At 37.6% G+C, this 24,967-nt stretch overlaps 3 protein-coding genes across 5 annotated transcripts in view; all 3 read right to left on the bottom strand.

The window, feature by feature from the left end:
- Window positions 1-1,449: 1,449 nt before the first annotated feature.
- LOC103463893 (vesicle transport protein SFT2B-like) lies at window positions 1,450-4,563 on the bottom strand. Its single transcript, XM_008407594.1, has 9 exons — window positions 4,356-4,563; window positions 4,213-4,254; window positions 4,036-4,122; window positions 3,700-3,785; window positions 3,501-3,582; window positions 2,636-2,671; window positions 2,466-2,524; window positions 2,352-2,385; window positions 1,450-2,259 (listed from the first exon to the last, which is right to left on the bottom strand). Exons 1-9 carry the CDS (start codon window positions 4,419-4,421, stop codon window positions 2,158-2,160), a joined length of 594 nt encoding a protein of 197 aa, XP_008405816.1. The 5' UTR covers window positions 4,422-4,563; the 3' UTR covers window positions 1,450-2,157.
- Window positions 4,564-5,865: 1,302 nt separating this feature from the next.
- Window positions 5,866-15,523, bottom strand: tmem45a (transmembrane protein 45a). 3 transcript variants are annotated; one of them, XM_008407597.2, is made up of 7 exons: window positions 15,302-15,523; window positions 14,344-14,444; window positions 9,199-9,406; window positions 8,900-9,112; window positions 7,762-7,946; window positions 7,534-7,676; window positions 5,866-6,250 (listed from the first exon to the last, which is right to left on the bottom strand). In XM_008407597.2, exons 3-7 carry the CDS (start codon window positions 9,392-9,394, stop codon window positions 6,154-6,156), a joined length of 834 nt encoding a protein of 277 aa, XP_008405819.1. In that variant the 5' UTR covers window positions 9,395-9,406; window positions 14,344-14,444; window positions 15,302-15,523; the 3' UTR covers window positions 5,866-6,153. The 3 variants fall into 3 exon arrangements, with proteins under 3 accessions (XP_008405819.1, XP_008405818.1, XP_008405817.1); XM_008407596.2 differs by lacking the exon at window positions 14,344-14,444; XM_008407595.2 differs by lacking the exons at window positions 14,344-14,444; window positions 15,302-15,523 and adding an exon at window positions 12,016-12,145.
- Window positions 15,524-21,662: 6,139 nt separating this feature from the next.
- Window positions 21,663-24,967, bottom strand: part of lnp1 (leukemia NUP98 fusion partner 1) — an 8,823-nt gene continuing 5,518 nt past the window's right edge. Inside the window, exon 4 of the mRNA XM_008407599.2 lies at window positions 21,663-23,647. Within this exon, the coding sequence (XP_008405821.1) occupies window positions 23,540-23,647 (108 nt within the window). The 3' untranslated portion in view covers window positions 21,663-23,539. The remainder of the gene's footprint in view (window positions 23,648-24,967) is intronic.

Genomic DNA, 24,967 nt, shown 5'->3' with positions numbered 1-24,967 from the left:
ATGAAGCCAACAGGACCACATCATCCGCAAAAAGCAGAGATGCGATCCTAAGGCCAAAAAAAAAAACTTAGGAGAAAAAAATTGTTTTCTAACAGAGTGTATTTAAATGTTACAAACTTGGATTTCTGTAAATTGAATAATAACCCTGATAAGGGTAAGTAGATGTAAATGGAACATCACATCTTCATTGTGTAAAATCCTCCGTTTCCTTTGTCCTGATGGAGTCTCTCCTCCTGCTCATCACTCATTGATCCTCAGGAAATCGATCCAGATGTGAGAACAAGTCCTGCATTTTGATGCTCATGTTGCTCCATCGCTCAGAAAGTTGACCTGATTGAACAAAACCAATGTGACATTTGGATTCAGCACATCAAAATGACTCCAAAACAGTTGAAAAACCCCAGACTATTTTTTTTGGCTGTTGACCAGTGTAATCTGCCAACAATACTAGAACTTTTAAAAATCAATAATAAGTAATTATTTACTTAAAACAAGCTCCTGGATAGTGCTGAAAAGTTACTTGTAAATTAGATCAGTCATATTTGAAGCCTGCTGAGATGTCTCCACTACAAACTACAACAAAAAATATCTGCTAATATTGTGTTTTTGCAGTATGGCTACTACTTCACCCACTTCCACTGTATCTCAAGGCCTCGCTGTGTGCATGACTCGCAGTTAAAAAGAGAAAATCTCAGAAAGCACTTTGTCTTATTTGACTCTAATGGCTCCTAAAAATAATGTTGACTTGAGGAGAGTGATCAAATTAGAGCCTGACCACCACTCGGATCTGCGCAGGACTTTGTTTTCACTCTGGATAATGACATTGTTGACTGGCGAACAACTCTGACCTAACCCTGCTCCCATTTAGTCCACCGATGAAACCGGACGCAGCATGCATGTGGTTGCATTCCCTTCAGACCAGAGAAGGGTTTCTGAGCGCGTCTCCCTCTCAAGAGCGGATGTGAATGTGTTTATTATACACACATACACAAAATAAAGAAAAAAAAAGTTGATTGCTTGGCAGTGGGAGACATTTTGAAGATATTTTTCTGGCTCAGAGACTCCATCCATCCATCCATTTTCTTGCTTGGTGCCCATCTCCAGCAGGCGTGCTGGGCGGGGGGTGGGTGCACCCTGGACAGGTCGCCAGTCTGTTGCAGGGCAACACAGAGACACACAGGACACACAACCATGCACACACACACTCACACCTAGGGGCAATTTGGAGAGGCCAATTAACCTGACAGTCATGTTTTTGGACTGTGGGAGGAAACCGCGCATGCACAGGGAGAACATGCAAACTCCATGCAGAAAGACCGGGGCCGGGAATCGAACCCAGAACCTTCTTTCTGCAAGGCAACAGCTCTACCAACTGTGTAGCCCCTTCAGAGACTCTTAATGTTTTTATTACTTTTATTCAGAGATTATTGTGGAGACTGAGTGGAATAAGTTGACAAATAGCGCAAGCACACATCATCGCAGGAAAGGTTTTACAACAATTTCCATTATTTAGTCAGAAAGAAAAAAATCTGATAAAGTTTTGCAAACATTGAATCTAGCGATTGTTCATTTATTTGTGGTATTATTTAGTAGATATAAATTAACGATTCTGTAAACGACACTCAAACAATTTATATGTGAACATTTTCAAAGTCTTACGTTATATCTCTTTCAAACTTCCAAGGTAATGTCGTCCAATTTGTCACAATTAAATCACAATCACAGTGAGTTCACGAACAAATGAAAATAGTGTTTTTCCACAGCTGTTTTTAGAAATGGCTGCTGCTATATCACTGAAGTCATTTTCATTTTAGTACCACATTCTCCAGGCATTCGACCAACAAGCTGACAGAAATAAAAACACTAAAAAGGAAGCAGAACAAATACCAGAGTTTAAACCACCAATCAGAAGGGCTTTGGTTTGGAAGATTTCCAGGAAAACCAAATAAAACGCAGTTCTTTAGAAATCTGCCGATGAGCTGATGAGCAAGATTCTCATCAGCTGATAAACAAACCCACATCATCACCCCTCCTCTGCGTGCTTGTGAGTAAGTGTAGAGATTTGCTTAAAATAATTCAATAAAATCACCATAATTAAAAAAATAAAGGAATAAATACAGAAGTGAAAGATACAAAAATGATCGTGGAGGATAAAAGTTATGAATTTTCTATTAAGCCCGTCCCAGCGAATCTCAAACTTTCCCCCCAAAACACATGGATCTTCATAGCTTGATAAGAGAGAACATCTTCAGTATCTTCCTGAAATGTAAAGCACATAAATCAGATATGCAGGCAGCGCTACGACACTGTATCACTGTGCAGAGTTTTCAAATAATTGCTTCTGCAGCGACCAACCTGACGCACGGTGTGAATGACAGACTGTACCTGCAAACAAAACTCACTTAATGTCACAAAGTGACTGTTGCTGTAAAGACTGAAGAACTGGAGGCGGAAGAGCAGCTCACCAGGAAAATGACAGTATGTGCAAAGCGCAAAACAGCACAGTAAATCCGAAACTGTTCCACTGAAAGAGAAAATGAATAATTATAAATGACCTGAGCTGATACACGGTTATCAGTGTAGAGAAAACTAGGATGTTATAATTAGGGTCTGCTTTACTGGGACGTTCACTCACCCATAGAGCTGCGTAAGGAGTCAAAATTACGCAGGCCTGGATAAAGCATATAAAACAATGAGAGTAACAGCAACAAACTGTATATTTGTCCTTTTAAAACTTGGAACATTACATTACACATGGTAGTGTACAGCATATTTTTTTAGCATGTCTTTTTGTTGTATTAAATGCTTCAAAATCTAAAGAGACACATCATAATAGGCTTGCTTAATGCCTCATTGTTGGCCAGATCACTCAGTACAACAAACATTTTTCCTCAGAAGTCATAACTTGAATTAGAGAATAATGCCACGGGTCGATGGGTTCCAGTTAAAAGCTAGAAAAACCACAGGAATTTCCTCTTTCACTCTGCGTAAAGGCTGTCAACAATTAACCACAAAAAAAGCCAACAATAATGCATCTTATGCATACAAACTTGAATGGAGAATGTTCAGGAAAACATGTGATGCTGTATGAGAGACAGTCAGTCAGAAGTTCATATTGCTGTTACTTTTTATCACTTTTTGCACCTTTCTATATAGGGAGAGTGCAAATTAATATAAGTCAGCAAATCCCACTGCTTTAGCAGACATGTAAAAAAAACACATAGTACATTGATGCAATAGGATTAGAATATGTTCCCCAAAAAAATTATATGGAGGACCAAAAGTGGTTTAAATTTTAAGTAATAAAAGCAGACTTGACTGGAAGATTAATGACATCCATGTACTTAGTTATTTCACTTTGTGTTATGCTCTATATCTATAGAATGGATTTTTTTGTTGTTGTTGTCGCTTACGTATGTATTCATACGGATCTGAGATAAATATATAACAAATATTTTAAATGGAATAAAAGCATGCTGTTTGCATTTGTGTGCTCTTACAAGCATGGTGAGGGTGGCCAGTACTCTGGACATGTCGCACATCCTCTTCAGCTGCTTCACTGGCCCCACGAGAAACAATGTGCTGTATGACAAACAAAAAAATATTCACTTATATTACTGTGCTTTACTGTACAGAAGTATGCAATAAGTGTTGTTGCTTTGATCAGAATTTTTCCATTTATGCTGTTTTAGTTCCTACCTGGAAAGAGCAAAAATGTTTCCAAAAGCATAGAGACCAATGAAGAGATCAGTTCCAAAGTGAGGAAGGAAGCTCACATAAACTCCCTGTTAGACACACAGGACAGCATGCATGTATTACACATCTTTTACTGTTCTGAAGCTGAATCTTAACTCGGTCTGTCATGATAACAAATTTTACTGATCAATAAACTGTCCCAGAAATAATCGTGATAAAAACAATAATATTGTTGTTTCCAGACTATTTTCAAGTAACATATCGATAATGGCTTAATGATTAACATTTGCCCTCCCAAGTGGGTCTAAAATATCAATTCAGTTCTGATTAATCACTTACCAGAATTATAGATCCAACTCCCACAAAGTAAGAGCAGATGAATCCCTTTAGTCCCCAGTTTGTGGAGGATTCCTTCAGTTTCGGTGGCTTGAGCAAATTACAAGAACGTAACTAAACGGCCAATTAATAACTCGGTTTAATTATTAAAAGGGTAAAGATTTTGTTTTTGTTTTTTACCTTGAAAACCTTCGGTTTATCTTTTTGGTCGTTCTCTCGATCCTTAATACAAAAGTCACGAAATAGTCATTTTGATAATCCAGCTGGACTCAATTTAAACAGTAAAAGTTAAAGAGGTTTTTTTTTCCTTCTTTTTTTTTTACCTGCAAAACCTTCGGTTTAGGTTGATCATTTTGGTCCTTCTTTCGATCCTTAATTGACTGAAACATAGCTGGATCCTTAAAAATTCGAATAAAACGAAGAATACAACAAATTTCTTCAGGAAGAGAAACCTCGCAGGGCTTTTGCTCTTCTGGATGGATACAGTAAAACTGAGAATCAGTCAGAGGAGCTGTAAGTATTTCACCTGGCCAGGTGTACGGGTCCATGTCACTCATATCCGGGCACAGCAGAGAAGAGGTCTCACTCCAATATATTTTTGTGTACATGCATGTATATCACTTTGATCAAACAGGTTAAAATATAATATTCTAATGCATCTTTTGTTACATCATTATCTAATTTTGCCTTTTTGTTAATACAACTCATATAACTGACGCTTTTCTACATTTCATGATTTTTAAACAGGAATGCAGTTGTTTGTTTGAAAGGCTTTGCATAATTTTTTAATGACTTGAGTGTTTAGTCTTTTAGAAATAGGAGATCTTTACAGACTATTTTTTTTGCGAACCAGTCGCATGTTTTTGTTGTTTTTTTTATCGCGCCGTGAACACGGTAACAGTCAAATGTTTAGCACAGAGATACAAAACCCGCTACATCAGCAAGAGTGTGTGAAGTCAAAATCGATTGTCAAAATTCAGAAATTCATGCAAAGTCCAAACTTTAATTCTTTTTTGATTAGATTCATTATAGCAGCTCTATTTGGTTAATAAAGTTACTTGAAGTGATAACCACTACACATTTTCAACATGTTACTTGCGATGTTTAAATGTATATTAAATTTTATGATACCCTTTAACCTAGAGTCTAGTACATTACAAAATAAGATATGGAACTGGATCTGGTTGTGTAGTAATATGTGCAACATGAGCCACAAGACTTAACTTTAAAAATAGACGGGTTTTTTTATATTGACAATCTGACTCACTGCCCAGAGCGCAGTCAGTCAGAGGGCGCCACAAGCACCCTCTGACGGTGCTTGTGGTCAGAGGTGCTTGTGTACACTGCTGTACACTGTACAGCAGTGTACTGCTGTACACTATAGTACTGAATTCCAACTAACATATATTAGTGTTTATTTTAGGAAATATGAGTCACCTTTGATTGTCTGTAGTTCAAAATCTACAAAATACTTAATACTCAAACTTGAACTCCTCAACACAAAGCAAAGATGAGTAAAAACACAATTTTAGTTTTATGAAATCTTTATTCGTCACAACTGCACCCTAAAATGGGGATTCTTCGTAACCTCAAAAGCATTGTTAAAATCTGGGCCCGTTCTCAAAGATTTTGTGTTTCGATTTGAGTCAAAAATAAAAAAACAACAAAACAGATTCAGATTATATTAAACAGCAAAACATGCCGTTTGAAAAACATAAAAATCGGCCTTGGGTTTGGGTTCAAATCACATGCATGCTCTGACATTCTCGCAAGAGGAAAAGGACACAATACCAGTATGCAAAGTATGTAAAGGCAAACTCTTAGTCATACGTCTTTACACTGCAATGAAGATGACTGTTTAATCAACATGTTGGCACAGACAGAGATGAAAACAATCCAAATAACAGATGACAAACTATTGTACAGATAATAAAGATATGGCAGAAATCAGTTTCCTGTCACAGCAAAAATAAATTACAAGTTAGGCTAAAAGTCTTTAAAGCTGATTAAATAAGGCAGAGAAAACAATATATCTCTAAAGCATTCTTATAGCCCTGTTTTGTGTCCCTGTGTGCACCCCTAGTTGTACTGCTTTGTTTTGGAAATATCGCACAACAGTCCTCATAAAATCTCATCCTCTGACTCAGCATCCCGCTCCCGGGGCTTCAGAAGTCCCATTTCCATCGGAGGAGTCCTTTTCAGTCTGGAGCGAACCACGCTGAAGAGAAAACAAAAATAAATACCACTTAGGAGTAACACAAACCAGTGTGTTTGATTGCTTTGAAGGGGAAATACCATGCAAAGTCCATCCCCGCTGTTGTATATATTTTATTGTGTACTTGGACGTCTCTAGGAGCACAGGGAAGTTGAATTTAGCCTCTTGTGGTGCTACATAAACATCTTTATATTCTGTATGGATCATATTATTCAATCCAACTAGTTTTCTCTGTTACCTATTACGTTTCTGGACGACGGCGTCACAGTATTTGCTGCAGAGCTGCTAAAAAAGGCTATGGACTTCTAGCTAAGCACAGTCGTGGATCCACCATTTTTTATTTCTCGCAACGACTTTGTGTTCCACGTTCAAGGATGCGAGCGCTACACTTGAATGAGTCAAAATGTTCGACTGTTGGGTGTATTGACCCACACAATTCATTACACCATCTACAAGTGTCAGAAAATCTTCAAAGTCCCTGGTAAATGTTATTTTTCTTGGACATTTATTCCCAGGAGTGGGGAAAGTTTGCACACACCACTTCAACGTCAAGTACTCAGCAACCTCTGCTGGTATCAATAAGTATTTGCCAAAAGACTTTGTCTGATCCTTCTGCTAAGATGCTAAGATGACAACAAACTTTATTTTAGACACAAGTTTATTGTGTGTTGATATAAAATCCTGGCCATTGTTTTGATAGCATTAGCATCGTGGCTTCCGCTTATGTTAGCGCTGTGCTAGGTGCTAGGTTCTTAAGTAGCTGTTGAATACCGCATTGTGTATTTTGAATAGTATAGTTACATAAACTGGCTTTTTTTGCCTTGGGTAACACATGATTCAAATCCAAATACAGTGGCGTTCTTGGCACTGCAGCGTTAGCTAACTTACTAACTGTATTGAGGTCTTGTTTACAAGACATGTTCATTCATATTGTTGTATCATTTTCTTTTAATTCATTTGAAAATAAAAAGTTTTAAATTTGCTACATAATTGTATCTATCAAATTACAGAAATGGCCAAACAAAGAGGAGTGGAACACTGTGCGACTTAGAGGTGGGCGGGGTTTACAGATTTAAAGAGACGGCACCAGAACGACTTGCTTTCAGAAAAGGGGATGAAAGAAGGACCTGTAAATTCAGACCAAAGAGTTGAAGCTTTACTCTGTATAGATAATAATTGAATGATTTGAAAGGAAGAATTTAAAAGCATGATGTGTCCGCTTTAATCTGGAAGCGTACCAGGACAATCAAACAGTTCATCATATACCTAACGAAGCAGGTTCTTACCAGCTGACAGTGCCGTACACCACACCGACGACTAGAATGGCAAAAGCTAAGTGCCAGGAGAAGCACATGGTGATAAACATCATGGTGTTGTGGTCTTTCATGTCCCACACGGTGCCGTTGCGAGGGTACAGCACGAAACCGATCTGTGAGCGAATAGGAAGGATAGAGTGAGAGGAGCGCTCACCGATCTGAGCTTCTGCTTCCATGGGAACCAGGCAGATTTATTACCTGCCAGAACCAGCTGCCTTGCAGGAGGGTGAGGGTGCAGCACAACAGGTCCAGGATGATGTTGTCTCTGTGGAAGACCTCCAGGAAGAAAATAAGACTCTCGCCAAAGATACCGTAGAGCAGGAGCTGATGCACATGGACGTCCAGCATGGTCCGTCCATGGAGGTGGTAGAGGAAGAGGAACCCTGACCAACAGAAAACAGATTTAACTTGATAGAAATAGAGGAAGGAGTTCAATTTTATGAAATTTGTTACTGTATCAGCTCATGGGGTCCTGAGAACTTCCTGAGAATTTCACATGTCCAATATACTGTATACTCTTACGTCCGACTCAATACTTTGTAAAATTACTAAAATTACAGCTTCCTGTCCTTCCAGGGACGAATCTGCCATGTTTATGATTGCAGATCAAAAATTATTTTTTGCAAAAAAAAACAACAAAAAAAGATCAAGCTCAGCTGGACCGAAAATGAACATGAATATTCAACAATTCTGAGTTGTGTTTAGGTGCTGACTTTGACTGAGCCGTCCTAACACATGTCTATGCATTAATCCACACCTGGAATCTCAAATTTCAGTTTTTGAGGACACACCTCATTTAAATGAGCATGACATTAAGTTCCACAAAATTCTGCTAGCGATTTAATCATTTGATTGTGGTGTGGTCAAGCAGAGACAAATCCAGAAATTGCAGGATACCGTCCTGCTACTCCGCTGTGTCTCTGGCTGCGTATTTAAGGTCATTGTCCAGCTGGATGGTAAAAACCTCCACTCCACCTCTTTCTCAAGACTTTTGCTGTTTCAAAAACATTTCTCACAGAATGGCCTGCCTGCCTGTTGCTGTTGCAAACAGGCGTTTCTAAAGCCATATATCCTGCCATCACCATGTCAGAAGGTGGGAACATCATGTTCATCGGCGAACAATTTCAATCTTGGAAGTAAGAACGTCTACCCAAGGGAAGAAATATGACGCTTTTTTGTTTGATTGTTTCAGAATAGAAGAAGATTAAATAAATTATGGCTACCGAAGAGTCCAGATGTTTCTCCAAGAATTCTGACTTTTGACTCTAAAAGATTGAAGTCATAATTCTAAGATTAAAATTACAGTTATTTCCACACAGAGGGACACAGCACACACCTTCGACAAAGAACGCGATCGCCAGCATCAGCTTGTCCAGGGCCACCGGCAAGGCCTTGGTCGTGTGGAGAATCAGAGACACAACGGCAGCCAGGAAGAAGAACAGGTACATGGTTGTGTGCTGCCAGATGTGCAGCTGCTCCCAGTGTTTCTCTGCAAAGTCATACAAATGAAGCATCGGGCCATTTGCAGCGTACTGCTCGCAGATCATACCTGGGGAGCGCAAAGGAAGTGTTAGCCCACCTGCATTAGGACAATTAAAATAAAAAACATTGCAGAAGAAACAGAGGGCTGCTCACCAATAACAGAGCAAAAGAGAAAAAAACAGTTTTCAATTATCTCCAGGCGTCGCTGCAAGGTCCTGCTGGCGAGCCGGGTGGAGCCAAAGCTTTTGTTCCTGCGGGTGGTGTGCCAGAGGGAGAACTTTCCCGCCCACCAGATCCCTATTATCAGGAATACGGTCCCGGGGAGAATGTGGCCCTGGAAGCTGCCCATGACCCACAGCACCTGCATGACAACAAACCAGAGCAATCATCGTCCCGATCCCATGGGTGGACTGGATTAGCCTCCTCTCTCTGTGTGATTTAAGAGAAGTTCGGCAAACATCTCAACTCAGTGCAGCTGTAACAAAGGAGATGATTCTTCTTCTTTCGTATTTTACTAAAAACACAAAAGCAGAATGTTGTGAAAGTATTCAAAACAGCACATTTTACTGGACGATAAACAATAATATTGTTGTTTTGAGACCATTTTCAAGTGATATAACCAAGGGATTTCTTTTGCCTTAAACATGTTTTGGAGAAAAAGAAGTTGTCATTTTGTTTTCCAAAATCCCATAAGCCATCATTTTGGGAAGGTCACGATATCGGCAACAGGTTAATATTGCAAGTTCGCTCAAAGACCAATTAACTTTTTTGCATGGAACACTCCACACTGGAACTGCGAGGCATTTTAAATATCTAAAATAACACACAAAAAACAAAAACAATACATAAGAAGGAAATAAAAACCAAGAATAAAATAAACAATGAAGTTTCTAACCAAGATTGCCCTTCAAAAAGTATTAACCATCAGACTGGATATCATGGAGCTCATTTGAATTTAATCTACGACTTTCCTCTGCAATTACCATTTCAAGCCCTTTGATCCAACTCTTCCAGCGTTGTCATGGCTCCGTCTCTGATTTTCATAAAACCGTAGCCATCTCCTTCAACACCGCGGTCCTGCCCTCACCTCACGCTGACATTTCAAACAAAATCCCAATAAAACGTGCTGCAGTTTTGCTGCAGCAACGTGATAAAACGTGAGGAAGCTCAAGGAGAGCGAACACTTTCACAAGGAGCTGTACATAATTCAGCGAGACGGGGGAGGCGTGTAATAAAATGAGATGGAAAAAGTGAAGGAGTGGCTGTAATTTGGGTAAACAGCAGCAGAGCAACATCTGCTGGAGAGTAAATTATGTCGGGGGAGAGGGCTTGAACTTTTAATAGCATAGAGCCAAAGATTATTTATAAAAAGAAAATAAAACCTCCTTACACGGAATGAAATAGCCTAAAGAGGAAAAATACAAGAGAGCACAAAAATACCCCCAAACACCCCAGCTGTACTCTCCTTTGTGATAGAAATGACAAAGGGAAGCTTTTGAACATCGACCCCTGATTGAAACAGAGCGTTTGAGATGTTAAAAGGAGCTCATCTGTGTGTCAGATGGCTCCTTTCCCTGTGTGAGCTCTTCAGGCAGAGGGAAACCCTTCAGCAGCAGACATGGCAAAGCCCTTCCTCGCCTCACTGCAGTGTCGTAGGAAGAGCCATCAGAGCCTGGGCGGCCTTAATCACAGAATAAGCAACAACAACCAGTGGCAGCCAGCTGCGGCCGAGACGCTGGTTAACTTCAAGAAAACCTGAACATTTGTTGTACTGAGAGCTGCGGCGAAGGGGATTTATTCACCGATGTAGTCTAAGCTACATCACGGAACACTGTTAGCATACTGCATTCACCTGCTTAAAGATTTTTTCTATTTTTACTTTTATTTTATGCTTAACCCTGGTGACAAAATAGTATACCTTAGTAAATATACTGTATTTTTCTGAAGAACACTTATCATGTGGGTTCACTTATTAAGATTATTAAAGTTTAAAACACTTTTACTAGAAACATGCTTCTAGTACTCTTTTTGTAAATGTATTTTTGGTACACTTTCTAAAAGCTTTTTTTTTCTTTTCTAAAATACGCTTGATTTCAAATTAAATATATTACTAAAGTTATACTTTGAATAATCATTTTGAAAAATACACTTTGCCTGTATTTGTATAAAAGTATATTTTAAATGTACATTTTTAAAATATATGAAAAAATTGACATTTTTAATATATTTAAAAATAGACATTTTTATTTAAAAATATACAATTTTTTTACATATATATTTAAAATGTATATATTTTAAATATGTATATATTTAAAATATATACATATTTAAAAATGTATATGTACATTTTTAAATATGTATATATTTTAGTAAACATGAATAAATCTCAGAATAAATACTTTTCAATATTATTTGTAAGAACTTTGTAAATAGTGCCTAATAATTAGACTAAATATGTTGCAACGAAATACTTTCAGTGTTTATATATGCTACTTTATGCTAACTAAGCATGCCTTGCTAGGTGCCTTCATAATCTTTTAGTATTTTGTTAAAAAGCCAAAAGAAAAAAACTTACTATAACATTAATAGAGGTGAAAAATTAAAACATACCTAACAAACTGGAAATCGAAATGGTGGATAACTTCAGTCCAGTAGCTTATGCCTCTATATACATTAAATTAAATTAAATTAAATTAAATTAAATTAAATTAAATTAAATTAAATTAAATTAAATTAAATTAAATTAAATAAGTAACCAAACCACAAAGCGATAGCTCCCAATGAGCAGTTGTCAGCAGTAGACAGCAGTTAATAGCAATTAGCAGCAGTTAGCATAAAATTAAACGTAGCTAAAATGGATAACATTAGTAATGCCAAGTTAAAAACATATACAAAACATAGCAAAATTACTCGTGAAACGCTGTATGTTATCAAATTGGTCTAAAATATAAGTTAAAATATAATACTTACAAAAAACAGAGCTGATTCTAATACATACCACGGTCACCAAAACGAAAGAAAAAAGGGAGAGGAGGCGTCGGTTACCGGTGTTACTATGCTAACCCCAACTGCCAAACGCAACATAACAGAACTTAAAAAAAAAAACACCAATAAATATCTGAAGAAACCTACGGAAGAGGATTAGGGACACTGGAAAAAAACTGTTCTGGCTTTAAACTCAGAATTCTGAGATTAAAGTCAGAATTCTGAGAAAAAAGTAAGAATTCTGAGAAAAAAGTAAGAATTCTGACTTTAATCTCAGAATTCTGACTTTTTTCCTCAGAATTCTGAGATTAAAGTTAGAATTCTGAGAAAAAAGGCATAATTCTGACTTTGAATTCTGAGATTAAAGTCAGAATTCTGAGATTAAAGTCAGAACTGTTTTTTTTTCCCCCAGTGGCCCTAATCTTGTTCCGTACAATCATCATCAGTTCACAACAGTCCACAACATCCTAAAATTGTAAGTCGTACAGGAATACTGTGACATTGTACTAAAACAATACTCTGTCCTTTACTCATTTCCTCTAAAGTGTACCTATTATTTTATTATTCTAATTTTTATAATCATGTTGTGTGTAAACTCTTAATATATTGACAGTTTGTATAATTCTCTGATAGTATATTGGCAATGTAAATGTGAATATATTGAATGCACAAAGTACTTTGTTTCATCTGGAAAGTGTGTTGTAATTGATCCTTCTGTGTACTGGTGAAGCATGTAATGTACAAAGTGGCAAAGAATAATAATAAGACATTAAGTAACTGAAAAGTGTACTTCATTTGCACTCATAGTGAACCAAAAGTTTAAGTGGAGCATACTCTGATCACAGTACTAATATATAAAATGTATAATATTTAAAATATATTCTAAATATCTTTAAATGTAATTCATTCACAAAAATAGTACACTTAAGATATACTAATCAAGCACATTTATGTGGCTTAAAAAGTTGTGTACGTAAGTACAACTTGTTGCAAAAGAGCACATGATAATACACTTAGTACACTTCAAGTTGTGCTTTGCTACAATTGAATTACTATTAAAACACACCAAGCACAAAATTAGTTGTTCCAAAATACCATACTTCAAGTTAACTAATCCTTAACTAACTTTAAGTACTGATGATTATTCTGACTTCAATATGCTAAGATTTAACATACTTATTTTTATTCTTCACCAGGGTAAATATTCAAGGTCAAACCATTTTTAATACCCAACTTTGACAAGCTGAGTTGATACAATTTTATTTTGTAAAGACCAACTGAATGCTACTTTGTTACTTGTAGTTGCTGTTAATGGTCCAGGCTTTTATTTGGGCAATGTATCTATGCTAAGAGAACCTCAGAGCTACTGAAGAAGATTTACTGCAATAAAAGAAAAGGTTAAGAGCAAGGCAGAGAAACACATAAAAGGCAACTTAATTTTAGCTTCAGTCAATAAGGGAACAGGGTAATGGCGATTAAAGTTTATTTAAGTTATTTAATTCTGTGACTGATTGATTAATGATTCATGAAAGGAATTGCATCAATGTAACAAGCTTTGCTTCACTAACAGTAAAAAAAACTATTGTAATTTTTATTTCTTTGATTTAGTTCTTGCGGTGGTTGATTTGCAAGGATGGCTTTAATAAATCATCATTTCACCATCAGTTCTGGCCTTCTCAAAGTACAGATTTTCTTTTATCAAGTTTCAATCGATCCAATACCCATAAAACACAAGGTCAGTATCGCCGATACTGATGCTGATTCTGATGCAGATGCATTTTGTTTAAGTCATATCATCAAACTTCTGACCTTTAGATATTGTTTTGTTGTTGTTTTCTTGTAATTATTTTTGTTCAAATCTAGGACAGAACTTGGGCAAAATGTAGAGGTGTCTACTGGATTTCGTAACATGATAAACAGTAACAATAGAAAAAACAAAACAATTTACAAAGGGCAGAAAAATATAATTTGAGAGCAAATCAAAACAAAGTATTTTTATGTTAAGGCTGAGAAACTACAACTCGGAAATAAAATACAATTTCAAGAGTGATTCTGAAACCTAAGTATCGATATTATCAGAGTGGTATCGATCCGATACTGACTCCGACTTGGAATCGTTATTGTCGATATTTTGGATAGACCCCTCCATCTCTAAAGATCAGATTACTGCCACCGTCACAGAACAAGTCTGACAACAAGAAGTAGGCGTCTTACAAGTGACTGACCTACCAAAATTAGATCACACATTTGTGTTTTTCTGCTTTAGATAACAACGCCAAAACAAACGTCCCGTTTCATTCAACATAAACGTACCACAGAATTTCAGGAAAATGAAGATCATATGGCAGTTGGACACGGTGGTGGTATTGTGATGCTCTGGGGCTGCTTTGCTTCTTCAAGTCCTTGACAGCTTTCTGCAGGGTATAGAACCATGATTTTCTTTCCATCAGAAAATCCTGATTGAGATTGTCTAACCATGAGTTCTAAACTGAACCGCAGTCGTGTTATGCAGCATCAAAATGGCCAAAAGCACAAGAGAAAATCCCCCTCCAAAAAGCTAAACTAGGGTCATTTCTCACGTACAATGCTGTTGTACGACTTTAAATGGGTCGTGCATGAAAACCCTCCAATTAAAACAATTCTACAAATAAAATCCTCGGGGATGTAAGACACTTATTGTGAGTTATCACAAATGCTTGATGAAAGTCCTTTTCAGTAAGGGTGCAACTGGTTGCTATATTTAGAGCGTGACTTTTTGTATGCGTGACAAGTTGATTTGTATGGCGTTTTTTTTTTCTTAAAAAAAATCATATTTTAAAAAGAGATTTGGGTAACCTTATCACTTATTATTTGGGTAACCTTATCACAGCACTGTTGTTTGTTAAATACATAAAAAGAATAAATGTCCACCTTAGTTCTGGGTTGAAATTCGTCCTGTGATTTTTATGAGGAAAGTTATGAGGCTTTTTTAAATAGAAAGTTTTAGACTAAAACATAGATTCAGATGCGCGCCAGTAATTTGTATTAGTTTAGTTTTTCAATTTTACAGCATCTGGGTACATGCATGAAATCATTTTAACAACATAACTAAAAAGTCATAATGCTTACAGAGTTAACAAGGTTAGAAAAGTAAGATCTATGTTTACTATTCGTCTGTGAAGATGAAGTTTTCCCATCTAATAATTAGAAACGAGTTAAAAGCCACATCTCCATAAGTTTCCATAGCTCTGGATTCTCAGACACGGGGAAAGGCAAAGCAAAACAGTCTTACCTAAGTTAGCTCGTCTCTGGAAACTAAAATATCGCACAAAGTATTTTCAGGAAGAAAAATGTATTCCTTTTCTTTTTCCCATCACATAGAGTGTTGTTCCCTTAGAAACGAACAAGGATGTCTAAACTGTTTTTCAGCTGGACACAGAGTAAACATCAGCAGTCTGCGGGCTGAGCCAGATTCCCAGCAGCCAGATCCGTCTCCCAACTTTTTCATGCCACCCAGGATTTTTTTCCCCCTCTGTCTTAAACCCAGCAGGCCAGCGCTGCTCGGTGAAAAAAAACATCCCATTGGAGAAGAGGGGGTCGCTGACGTCACAAGCTCTCGCTCTCATTGGCTTGCCGAGCCGTCGGTCAGCGGTGTCCACGTGTGCACTTTCTCTCCGCCTGCTGGAGCTCGTGCCCGGTCGGTCTCTTCTCACAGGAAACCGTTACTTTCCGTGGCGCGAGGGAGGGCAGGGCGTCCCGAAACAAGAGCCCCGGCACGTACACTGCAGCTGGAAGAGGAAAAGCAGGACGTCCCTTTCATTGAGAACATTCATCCCTAACTAGTAACTACACTTTACATTCTCCTCAAAACCTCCTCACATAAAGGAGTATTATTATGGAGGTATTTTTGGCGGAAAGGTATTCAAGTAACTATGAACTCCTCCACAATTATCTCAGCTCTTTCAGCAAACCACTGGCACAGCAGCAATACACCTACATGTATATTATATTGGACAAAACAGGAAATTTTGATTTATATTTTCAAATATTTTTCACAGTGACTGTAAAAGTTCATAACATTTGCTGTCACAAAATAACACGTATTTCAACATTATTACGATATAACATAATTAACAAACGTGTTAATTACATTGTATAAACATGATAATGTATTATATAAACTTAATGTTACCCAGATTTCTGGAACATGCATTGGGAATTTTAAAGTACCAACACATTTTTTTTTCCTACAGCTTTTTCTGTGTGAATTATAAGTAATAACAAATTTTCCTGTTTTGGAATGTCTGTGTGTTTTATTCAGTTACTTAATTTTACATGATCTGGTCTTTAGTGTCTGTATTTAAACTGTTTTGTGTTTTCCATGTAAACCAAAAGGCCCAACTAGATGGTGCCCTGCAAATTAGCTTGAGCTATCCAATTTAGGCCCCACCCACATGGAAACCTGTGGACATGTACAATATTTTATTCACATGAATTTAAAATAAGAAGATGCATGATTCGATGTGAAACACGTATCACAAATATACAACAGTATCATAAAACTCCTAAATCTCTTTTCTGGCTTTCGGTTTTTACATGCTCCTCCTGACTGGTCATCCTCTGGAAAAAAATGTTTTTTGACTCACCCTGGCCTTTGCGTGTCCAAACCAAATAGATTCCAGCAGCCATACAAATGTGCTGACGTACCTGTTGAGCCCATGCAAAATTAGGACTGGAAAACAAAGCCATTCGAGGACACAAAAGTTATTGCTTCACTCTAATTTCTTCTTTATACCTGGAGTTTGACCATGTCGTAGAGAGACCACCTTATTATTTGTCACTACTCAGCAGCAATGGGTTTTCTTTTTTTTTAAAATTCAGACTTATGTGAACAAACTTGTAGAAACCTTTCAGTACTTTCACTGTTAGCACGTAGCTACTGCATTGCTGACACATGTAAACGAAGAGGCAGTATTTTTCATAAGATTTGCAGCACCTTCTGTTTGTGCTTTAATCGCTAACTCAAACAGTCTGGCTTGAGAAGCTCGTTCATGTCTGTGCTATTATGGGATTTTAGCAACTGTGAAAGCATTTTATTTTGTAAGGGCTGGGTCAGGATTATATGATTCAAGGCATTTAGTAAATACGAAAAGCAGCTATGTTGTTGCTGTTGAAGAGAAACAAAACCACTATCTTGCAAGGCCAGGTCACCTTGTTTTCTGTCAGATGTACAGGAGCAAAATGTCAGCGTGAGTTCTCAAAAAGACAGAATGTCGAGATGAATGCTGCCATTGTTTTATTGTTGCGTTTGAATCACTAAACTAGTGTAAGGATTTGAGTTTTTCTGTGTGTTTATTTAGGATTCTGTCAGTTGAATTTCGGTGTTGTCCTGTCTACCCTTGATTGATCCCAGCTGTGTCTAATTCCCTTGATTACCCCCCAGGGCTGTGCAAAGACCACTAAAGGGGCAGGTGCTCAAAAAAAAAAAGGGCACATCTAACCGCATTCTAAGACAGAATATAAACAAAGCCACACAGCTTTCAGTGTTTAATAAACAATGGTAAATAACACAATTGTGAGATATACAATCAAAGCTAAGGAAAATCTATATAAAACATACAACTGTGCATATATAAGATATTTTATTAGTAATTTCTGTCTGCAGGTCTATTTTGTTATAGGAAAGTATTGCAATATTCAAACCTGCAATTTAGCAGGACATGTAAATCAGAAATAGACATATTTTGACTTTACATGATTACACTATTAAAAATATAAACAAGGGCACAATGCAACCTTTTAGTGTACTGTAATCTACAAAAAAGAGCTGCCTGTTTGCTGTTTGTACACTTGCAGTGGAGATGAAGACGGTCCATTCAGGAAAGCAGAGCTGCATCAAACTTTAATGTGGAACTGCAGAAAAAAAAAGCAAAAATTGAAACGTTAATACATGTCACCATGAGAAAACCCTACTGAGTTATCAGTCATCTGTTTAAAGGGCTGCTTTCAGTTCCGTTCCATCTGAGCCTTAACAGATATAAACATGCAGTAAATAAATCGATTTTCAATCAGTTTTCTGCACCAAAGCGTTAATAATAACCGTATAAACTTACTTAAAGTCTGGGTTGAGTTTTTCCCCTTCATTAATGACAAACTTTTATTACATTCATTATATCTATCATAATAATTCAGGGTGAGTTATTTTTAATTCTAAATGAATATCCTTGTTGGACTTCTCCTTCAAGATAAATTTACCTAACGCTAGAATAAATGCAATGTACATTATGCAGCAAAGGAAATTAGAATATCGGACATGTATCCATTATGGAGATGATCGGTTTTGGACGGGCGATGTGCCCCTATTGCATAAGTGATACTGAAGAATGACCGCTATCATTAACGGTACAGGGAAGAAGCTTTTTAGTTATCTTGCTTTGCTAGCAAAGTCGTTAGCTAGCAGCTAGCTAATAGCACAACAACAACAACAGCCTAATGTCTGTATGATAAAAATACTGAAAGATAGATAAGAACAGTTTTTCCTCACTTGGCTGTCTCCTCCCGCTCAGTGGTTCTTAAGAGAAAGGCAGATGCAGAGGCCTGTCAGTGTCTGTTGTATTTCATTACCTCTCAGCTTAAGCCGCTCCGAGCTGAAGCAGAAACGATACTTCAACGTTTCCCGTCATCTGACAAGTAGCAAGTCTACTCCACTTTATTCACCAAAAACGTTTTTTTTTAATTCACCAAAAACTGTTCCGTAATCTGGAACGTTCACTACGTTGAGCTCCAGTTAGCCGCCTTATCTCACTGCGCGAGAGGCAACTACGTCATGCGTCACGGTCAAAAGGTCAAAGGTAACAAGGTGACCGGCTTATTATATTGTAGAAAAAACAAAATAATTTTAGTACATGTTATTATGTGTCAGAAGAGGGCTTAGAAAATAATACCAAAAAAAAAAAATTGACCAAAAGGGCACTTGGGGGCAAGGAACAAAAGGGGCAGGTGCTCAAGCACCCCCAGCCCCCCTCCTCTGCATGTGCCTGTTACCCCCTGTGTATTTACACCCACCTGTGTCTTTTGTTGTCTGTCAGGTCCTTGTCTATACTGTCTTGTTGTAGTGACTATTGTCATTGTCTGTTCAGTGCTACCAGTGTCAGAGCCATTGCTGTTTTCTCCCCAGTGCTGTCTGTACTTTAGTCATTTGTTTCACCCTTAAAATCATAATTTCTCAAAAGCCTGGGTCCACCGCATCTGTCCTCACCTTCTACATCCTGCCAATCATGACAACTAGGGCTGCGACTATTTTAGTAATGATTAATCAGGTAACAAAATTGGTAGATTTTTCATTTCACCACTTAAGCCTTTTTTCTTTTACACATTATTAGAAATACAAGACACAAATAAGCAAATTTTTCAGACAAGAAAGTAAGCGTTTCATTGCCTAAAATGCAATAACATTTTTATTTAGGGCATATTTAGTGTATTTTTTTTTATCTTAAATGTATTTCTTTTTGCATTCATTCTTTGTACAGTTTTGGGTTAATTACTGCTCTGACTCAGCAAATGGCCTTTTTGTGAGTTTGCATACTCCAGTTGACGATTAACCGATGACTGAATTAGTTGACAATTATTTCATTAATTGATTATTTACGATTAAACCAATCAATTTTTTTTTCTCTACACTGTTTTCCTTATATTAAACCTTTCACTGATGTTTCATGACATAAAATAGGATGTGGAGATGTGTCTGTATCACCTTTGGTAAAAGCAAGGTGGAGTTAGGTCGAATCACACACATAACATGCCAGTAATCTGGCTACTTCTGTAGCCTCTGTTATGATTATTGTAAAGTTCTACCAATGTGGCTATGATCGTGTTATTGAACTCTGGTGACCATGAATGCTTCTTGAGGACTGTTCTCAGTGATGAAACTCATGAAATGAACGCGCCGGGTTATCTAGTCACACTGCTTCATGATACATTGATAGTTCAGTCAAAAATAATCTTAAAGTGTTTCTTGTTAAGACACTTTTTTGAGATTATATATGACTGAAAATATACTTTTTGGTTTTTAAGACACGGACAACTTTTAGGAGCTAAAAATAAAAATGCTTTGAGTATAATTGCATGTTTATGTGCTAACTGGTGCAGACAGATGCAGAAGTTTATTCTAGTTGCACACCCTGCAAACGTCTCATTTGGTGGTGCGGGGCACACAGTGTAGTGGTTTTTAAAAGCTTAGAGATGATAGCGGGCTTGGCTTTATGTGTAAAAACCTTCACTAACGAGGTTGGAGATGGCCATTGTTGATTTGTTCAATCTCAGAAACTACCCTGACCTGCGACAAGCCCATGCAAGTTAGGCGACTCATAACGGTGAGCACAGACAGACAATCACAAAGGAAGGAAGGTGGTGCTGATCGGAAATGAGATGTTAAAGTTTATGTGGGAGCAGTTTGCATGCATTTAATGGGATCAAATAAAATCTTAACCTTTAAAAGTGAAGTCCTGGTCATGAATTTTGTTCACACTGAGGCACATTTTACAGTTCGTCCCAGCCTATTTGTAGTTCAGTGACCAAGGATTCACCTAATTGTTCTCATTTGCAAAGTAGCCAGTGAGGAGTGGCTGTACCTCCCAGAGCGCGTATAGGAAGAGCTGTAGATGTTAGCTTCTTCTAAATATTTGGTGTTTGGACTATTAAAGGGTCAGTGTTATACATTTTCCATTCACGTAGTGCCATTTTATACCACAATCAAACTATGTTACATTCAGTTGTTATAAAAATGCATCATATATCAAATATGACCTGAAAGAAATTTGACTTCATAACACCTTGAAATTGGGCCTCTGTCTCTTTAAGAAACTCCTGCTCTTTCTGAAACTCCGCATCCAGGAAGTTGCCACAACATCGTTCCTCTCTTAATGTTTCAAAATCGTCTCAAATGAACAGCCAAACATTTGCAGACATTTGAAAATGTTTTTGGAATGGATAATAAAAACCAATACTGAATGACCTCTATAAATAGTTTATAGTTCTTTTTTTATACTTAAAATCAAGAGCCAGGCCAGAAAACCAAACTACTTTAAATGGGATCTACAAACCCTGTTGTGGAACCCCTTTGCCAAAAAACTTTCTGATGACTGTGTTAAGGAAATAGATTAATTAATCTTAGCTTTATATGAGACACTGTTTCAATGAATAAGCGAGTCAAGATTAACACAGAAAGCATTCTGATTTGTATTTCAATCAAGGGTCAAGCAGAGAAAGAAATAACCGTTGAGACTCCCGGCAGAAACCGGGAGTGAAGAAGAGATGAAAGAAAGCACGTCGCTTTTAATATTCACCAGCCCTCTTACAAAGAGGGGAGAAAAAGGGAGCATCCCACCAGTTTCGGTTTACTTCACAACTCTACTTGCACCTGCAGACTGTGACCCTGGACGGTCCATTACGTGTTTCCAACGAGTTGTCTCCAAAATGAAGGTGCATTATAGATAAATTGATTGATTGCTTGTTTGACTGATAACTGTTAAAAATATGCGACTTGCAAAGGAACATTGAGCAAAAATATTGATGAGGTGTGTGTAGATGCTTGTGCTGGCATGTTAATAATAAAATCAACAGAAATCCAGAAATAAATTCACTTAAACAGAGAGTTCTTGTTTTATTTTTATTATAGGAGGTTGGTTGCTGTACATTTTCATCTTAGAAAAGGAAAAAATTCAAGTAAATCATGAGTATATGTAAACTTGTTTCCTTTTTATCTGAAACGTTAAGACGTAAGTCGATTATGGCATTATTTGAATATGCAATTTACTTAGTGTCAGATTTAAAGGCGCAGTTTAGCAAAATCTTTCTGTTGTGAGTTAGATGAGAAAGATACCAGATTTCATGTGTGTGTATGTTAAATGTAGAGAAGTGGGCAGCGGACATTAAACTTAACTTAGCATAAAGACAGAAATCTAACCGACCACAGCCCACATCTGGACTGGAATTAGTGCAACTCTAAAGATGTGACTGAAGTGAGAGAGCTCCATAAAAGAGCTTAAAATCAAATCATTTACCTCAGAAAACAGATAGAAACACACGGTTATTTATGGTTATTTATGTCTATGCAAAGTCAGTGTCTGAAACATGTCACCTTAGTGATAGCAGTGGTAGTACTCTCTAAAAACTGCTTGGCTTTTTCTTTTACCTGAATTTTGGGCTTATCTTTTTAAAACAAGAGTTGGGCAGTTTTAAATGATAATTAGTTTAAAAAACTTCAATTTTGTTGTAACAGGCAGGTTAAAAAGCTGCCTTTGGTCTGATCCCTGTGCAGTTGAACGATTTTAAAAATAACTGTCTTGCTCTAATTTCCCGTTGGTTGGACCATAGACTCCAAAATGCCATTATGTGATGATTTAAAGTAACAAATTGTAGCAACTTTCAGAACAGCCGGTACCTTCTTTCCTTACTGAGGAGTTACCAGTGGGTAAAGAAAAGTCTAGAAAAAGCCTCATTATTCTTCACAATCCGCCATATTGAAATGAACAACAAACTGATCTGAAACTCTTCCAAAGGATAAAATAAGAGTGTAGATGATAAAATACTGCTGATGTTAATGTCACTTATTTTTGTTGTTGACTTTAGTTCTTACAAGATGTAAGCTAACCAGCTTACCAGCTGGGTGATAAGCACTAGCTAGCGCCAGCTGTGACTATCAATTTGAGCAAACAACTGGTAGTAAAGTCAATATAAACAATAATAATTGTTGTGTGTGGTTATTACACATTATCCCTGTGCATTTATAGGTTCTTTCTTCCACAGATTAAAAACATGCACATTAGGTTAACAAGCTCCTCTAAAGTACCACTAGGTGGGATCATGTGTCCAAGCATGGCTGTCCATCTCACCCTCTCTCTGACCCATCGACTGCTGGAGAGCAGGGTTGATTCATTTTATTGTTTGTTTAGCAATTCAGGTTGTGGACTTTTTTTCCTGCTTACTTTTTGCTAATCTTTCCGTTTGATATTATCATCTTTAATTAAAACCACACCCAGCATGCTGTTGTGGCAAATCAGCCCAGTCATGGATCAGCTGTTCTTTGGCATTAGCAGGACTGAGACATCAAAATAACCCAAATTATATTGTTTTTCATCCAGCCAACAATTTTTAGAGTGTACTTTTATGACAAATAGAGGTAAAACCCTTGTGAACTATAGCCTCCCTCATAGGAGTTTGTTTCATCTGACATTACACATACAAATAAGCTGCCTGTTGTCTGGAGCTGAATTCGCTTAGTGTGTCCTTTAGTTTTGCTGTGAGCAGTTCAGACCGACCGGTATGGCCACAGGTTCTCCCAAAACATGGGCTCCTCGGATCTCATTGCTCAGCAGCAAAGTCTGTCTGCTAGCTGGAGGATCCGGGCCGTTCCGAGACGAGAAGACAATCTAGAAGTGGGTGACCATGCAGAGGGAAGGGGAGGTTAGGATGTGCTGGAGGCCTCTGGGGCCGGGAGGTCACAGGAATGAACATGCGAGCGCAAGGGTCATCATGGGACAGTGGTGCGGGACGAAGACCAGTAGAGAGGCTTTATGATGGAGACGTGGACACGGCACGTGGGGCATGTCTGTTTCTTCCACAGCCACTGCTCCATGCACTGAAACACACCACAGAACAGACGGGAACGTCACCCACATTTATTGGCTAACTGAGTCGGTGATTTATACACATAATGATTTTCTGTTCTCATGGCAGCATGTCATTTCCCACATGTAGGAACTACATGCACAACAAGGTCATGTGGTAAGGACAACAGTAACACGTGTTTTGTTCATTTCCTGTGAGATCCTCAGAAGACAGTTTCCTGTGTTTAAAAACTGATATAACCAGTGCTGACCATCAGGGGGGTCAAGAGGGGCCCATGGCCCCCTCTTGAAAAATTCTGGCCACCCCAGAGAATCCTGTTCATGTCATAGAAAACCAAGCAGAGTCATCTTCCTCAAGGGTATATAAATCCCATTAAATAAATAAATGAATAAATATTGGGAGCATCACTAGAAAAATAATCCAAAGTTTTGAGAAATTTAACACAAAATCAACTCTGGTTTTAAGGTAAACACTTGGATTGTAATAAATCAAGGTCACCTATTAAAGTAAATTGATGTCTGAACATATTCATATATACATACACACATTTGCAGATGTTTTACCTACTTTATACATTTCTTAAATGTAAAGTTTAAGTTGACAGACTATATTTACACCAGAGGTTGTAGCTTGCGGCAAGGAAAGATTTCACAGTAACTCTGTAGGAGCAGCACAGACTGTACACGCCATCAATCTGGACTTTCAAGGAGAAGTGGCAAAAAGGAAGACATTGTTAAAAGAAAACCAATACTTGTTTGCAGCAGTTTGCCACAAGCCATGCAGGGGACGCAGCAGTCATAAGAAAAATGGTGTTCCAGTCAGAAATTACCAAAATGAGGCTTGCTTCATGCAAAATTCTTTCTGAGGTGAGAAACTATCACTGCACATCACCCTGAATGTTGTTTTCTTTAAATGGCGTCAAAAAAGCTGCTAATATTGATGAAATGATGAAGTGAGACAAATACAGGGCAACCCTTCAATCATTATCGTTTTCCTTCTGCTTCACTTTTTGTGGGCCGACCACACAAAATCCAAAGAAAATACATTTAATTTTGGGGTTGCAACTTGACAAAAAGAAAAGTTCAGACACTGAATAATTTTGCAAGGCTCTCTTCAAGCTCATAGACTATAAAGACCTCTGGTACAACTAATACTGCACTAATACTGCACATCATTAAACTGACTGAACTACATTCAGTCACAAAGACTACGATATTCTCCAACAATTTAATGTTCTTAATTATAAATTCAGACCTTTACACTACTATAGCTTTAGTGCTTCACTGTGAGGGTGAAGAGGTTAACTGGAACACCAAATCGGACCATATAT

This window comes from Poecilia reticulata, linkage group LG4, assembly GCF_000633615.1.
Source record: "Poecilia reticulata strain Guanapo linkage group LG4, Guppy_female_1.0+MT, whole genome shotgun sequence".
NCBI lineage: Eukaryota > Metazoa > Chordata > Actinopteri > Cyprinodontiformes > Poeciliidae > Poecilia > Poecilia reticulata.
Note: the sequence above shows the minus strand (reverse complement) of the source record. Positions and strands in the feature narration are given on the sequence as shown.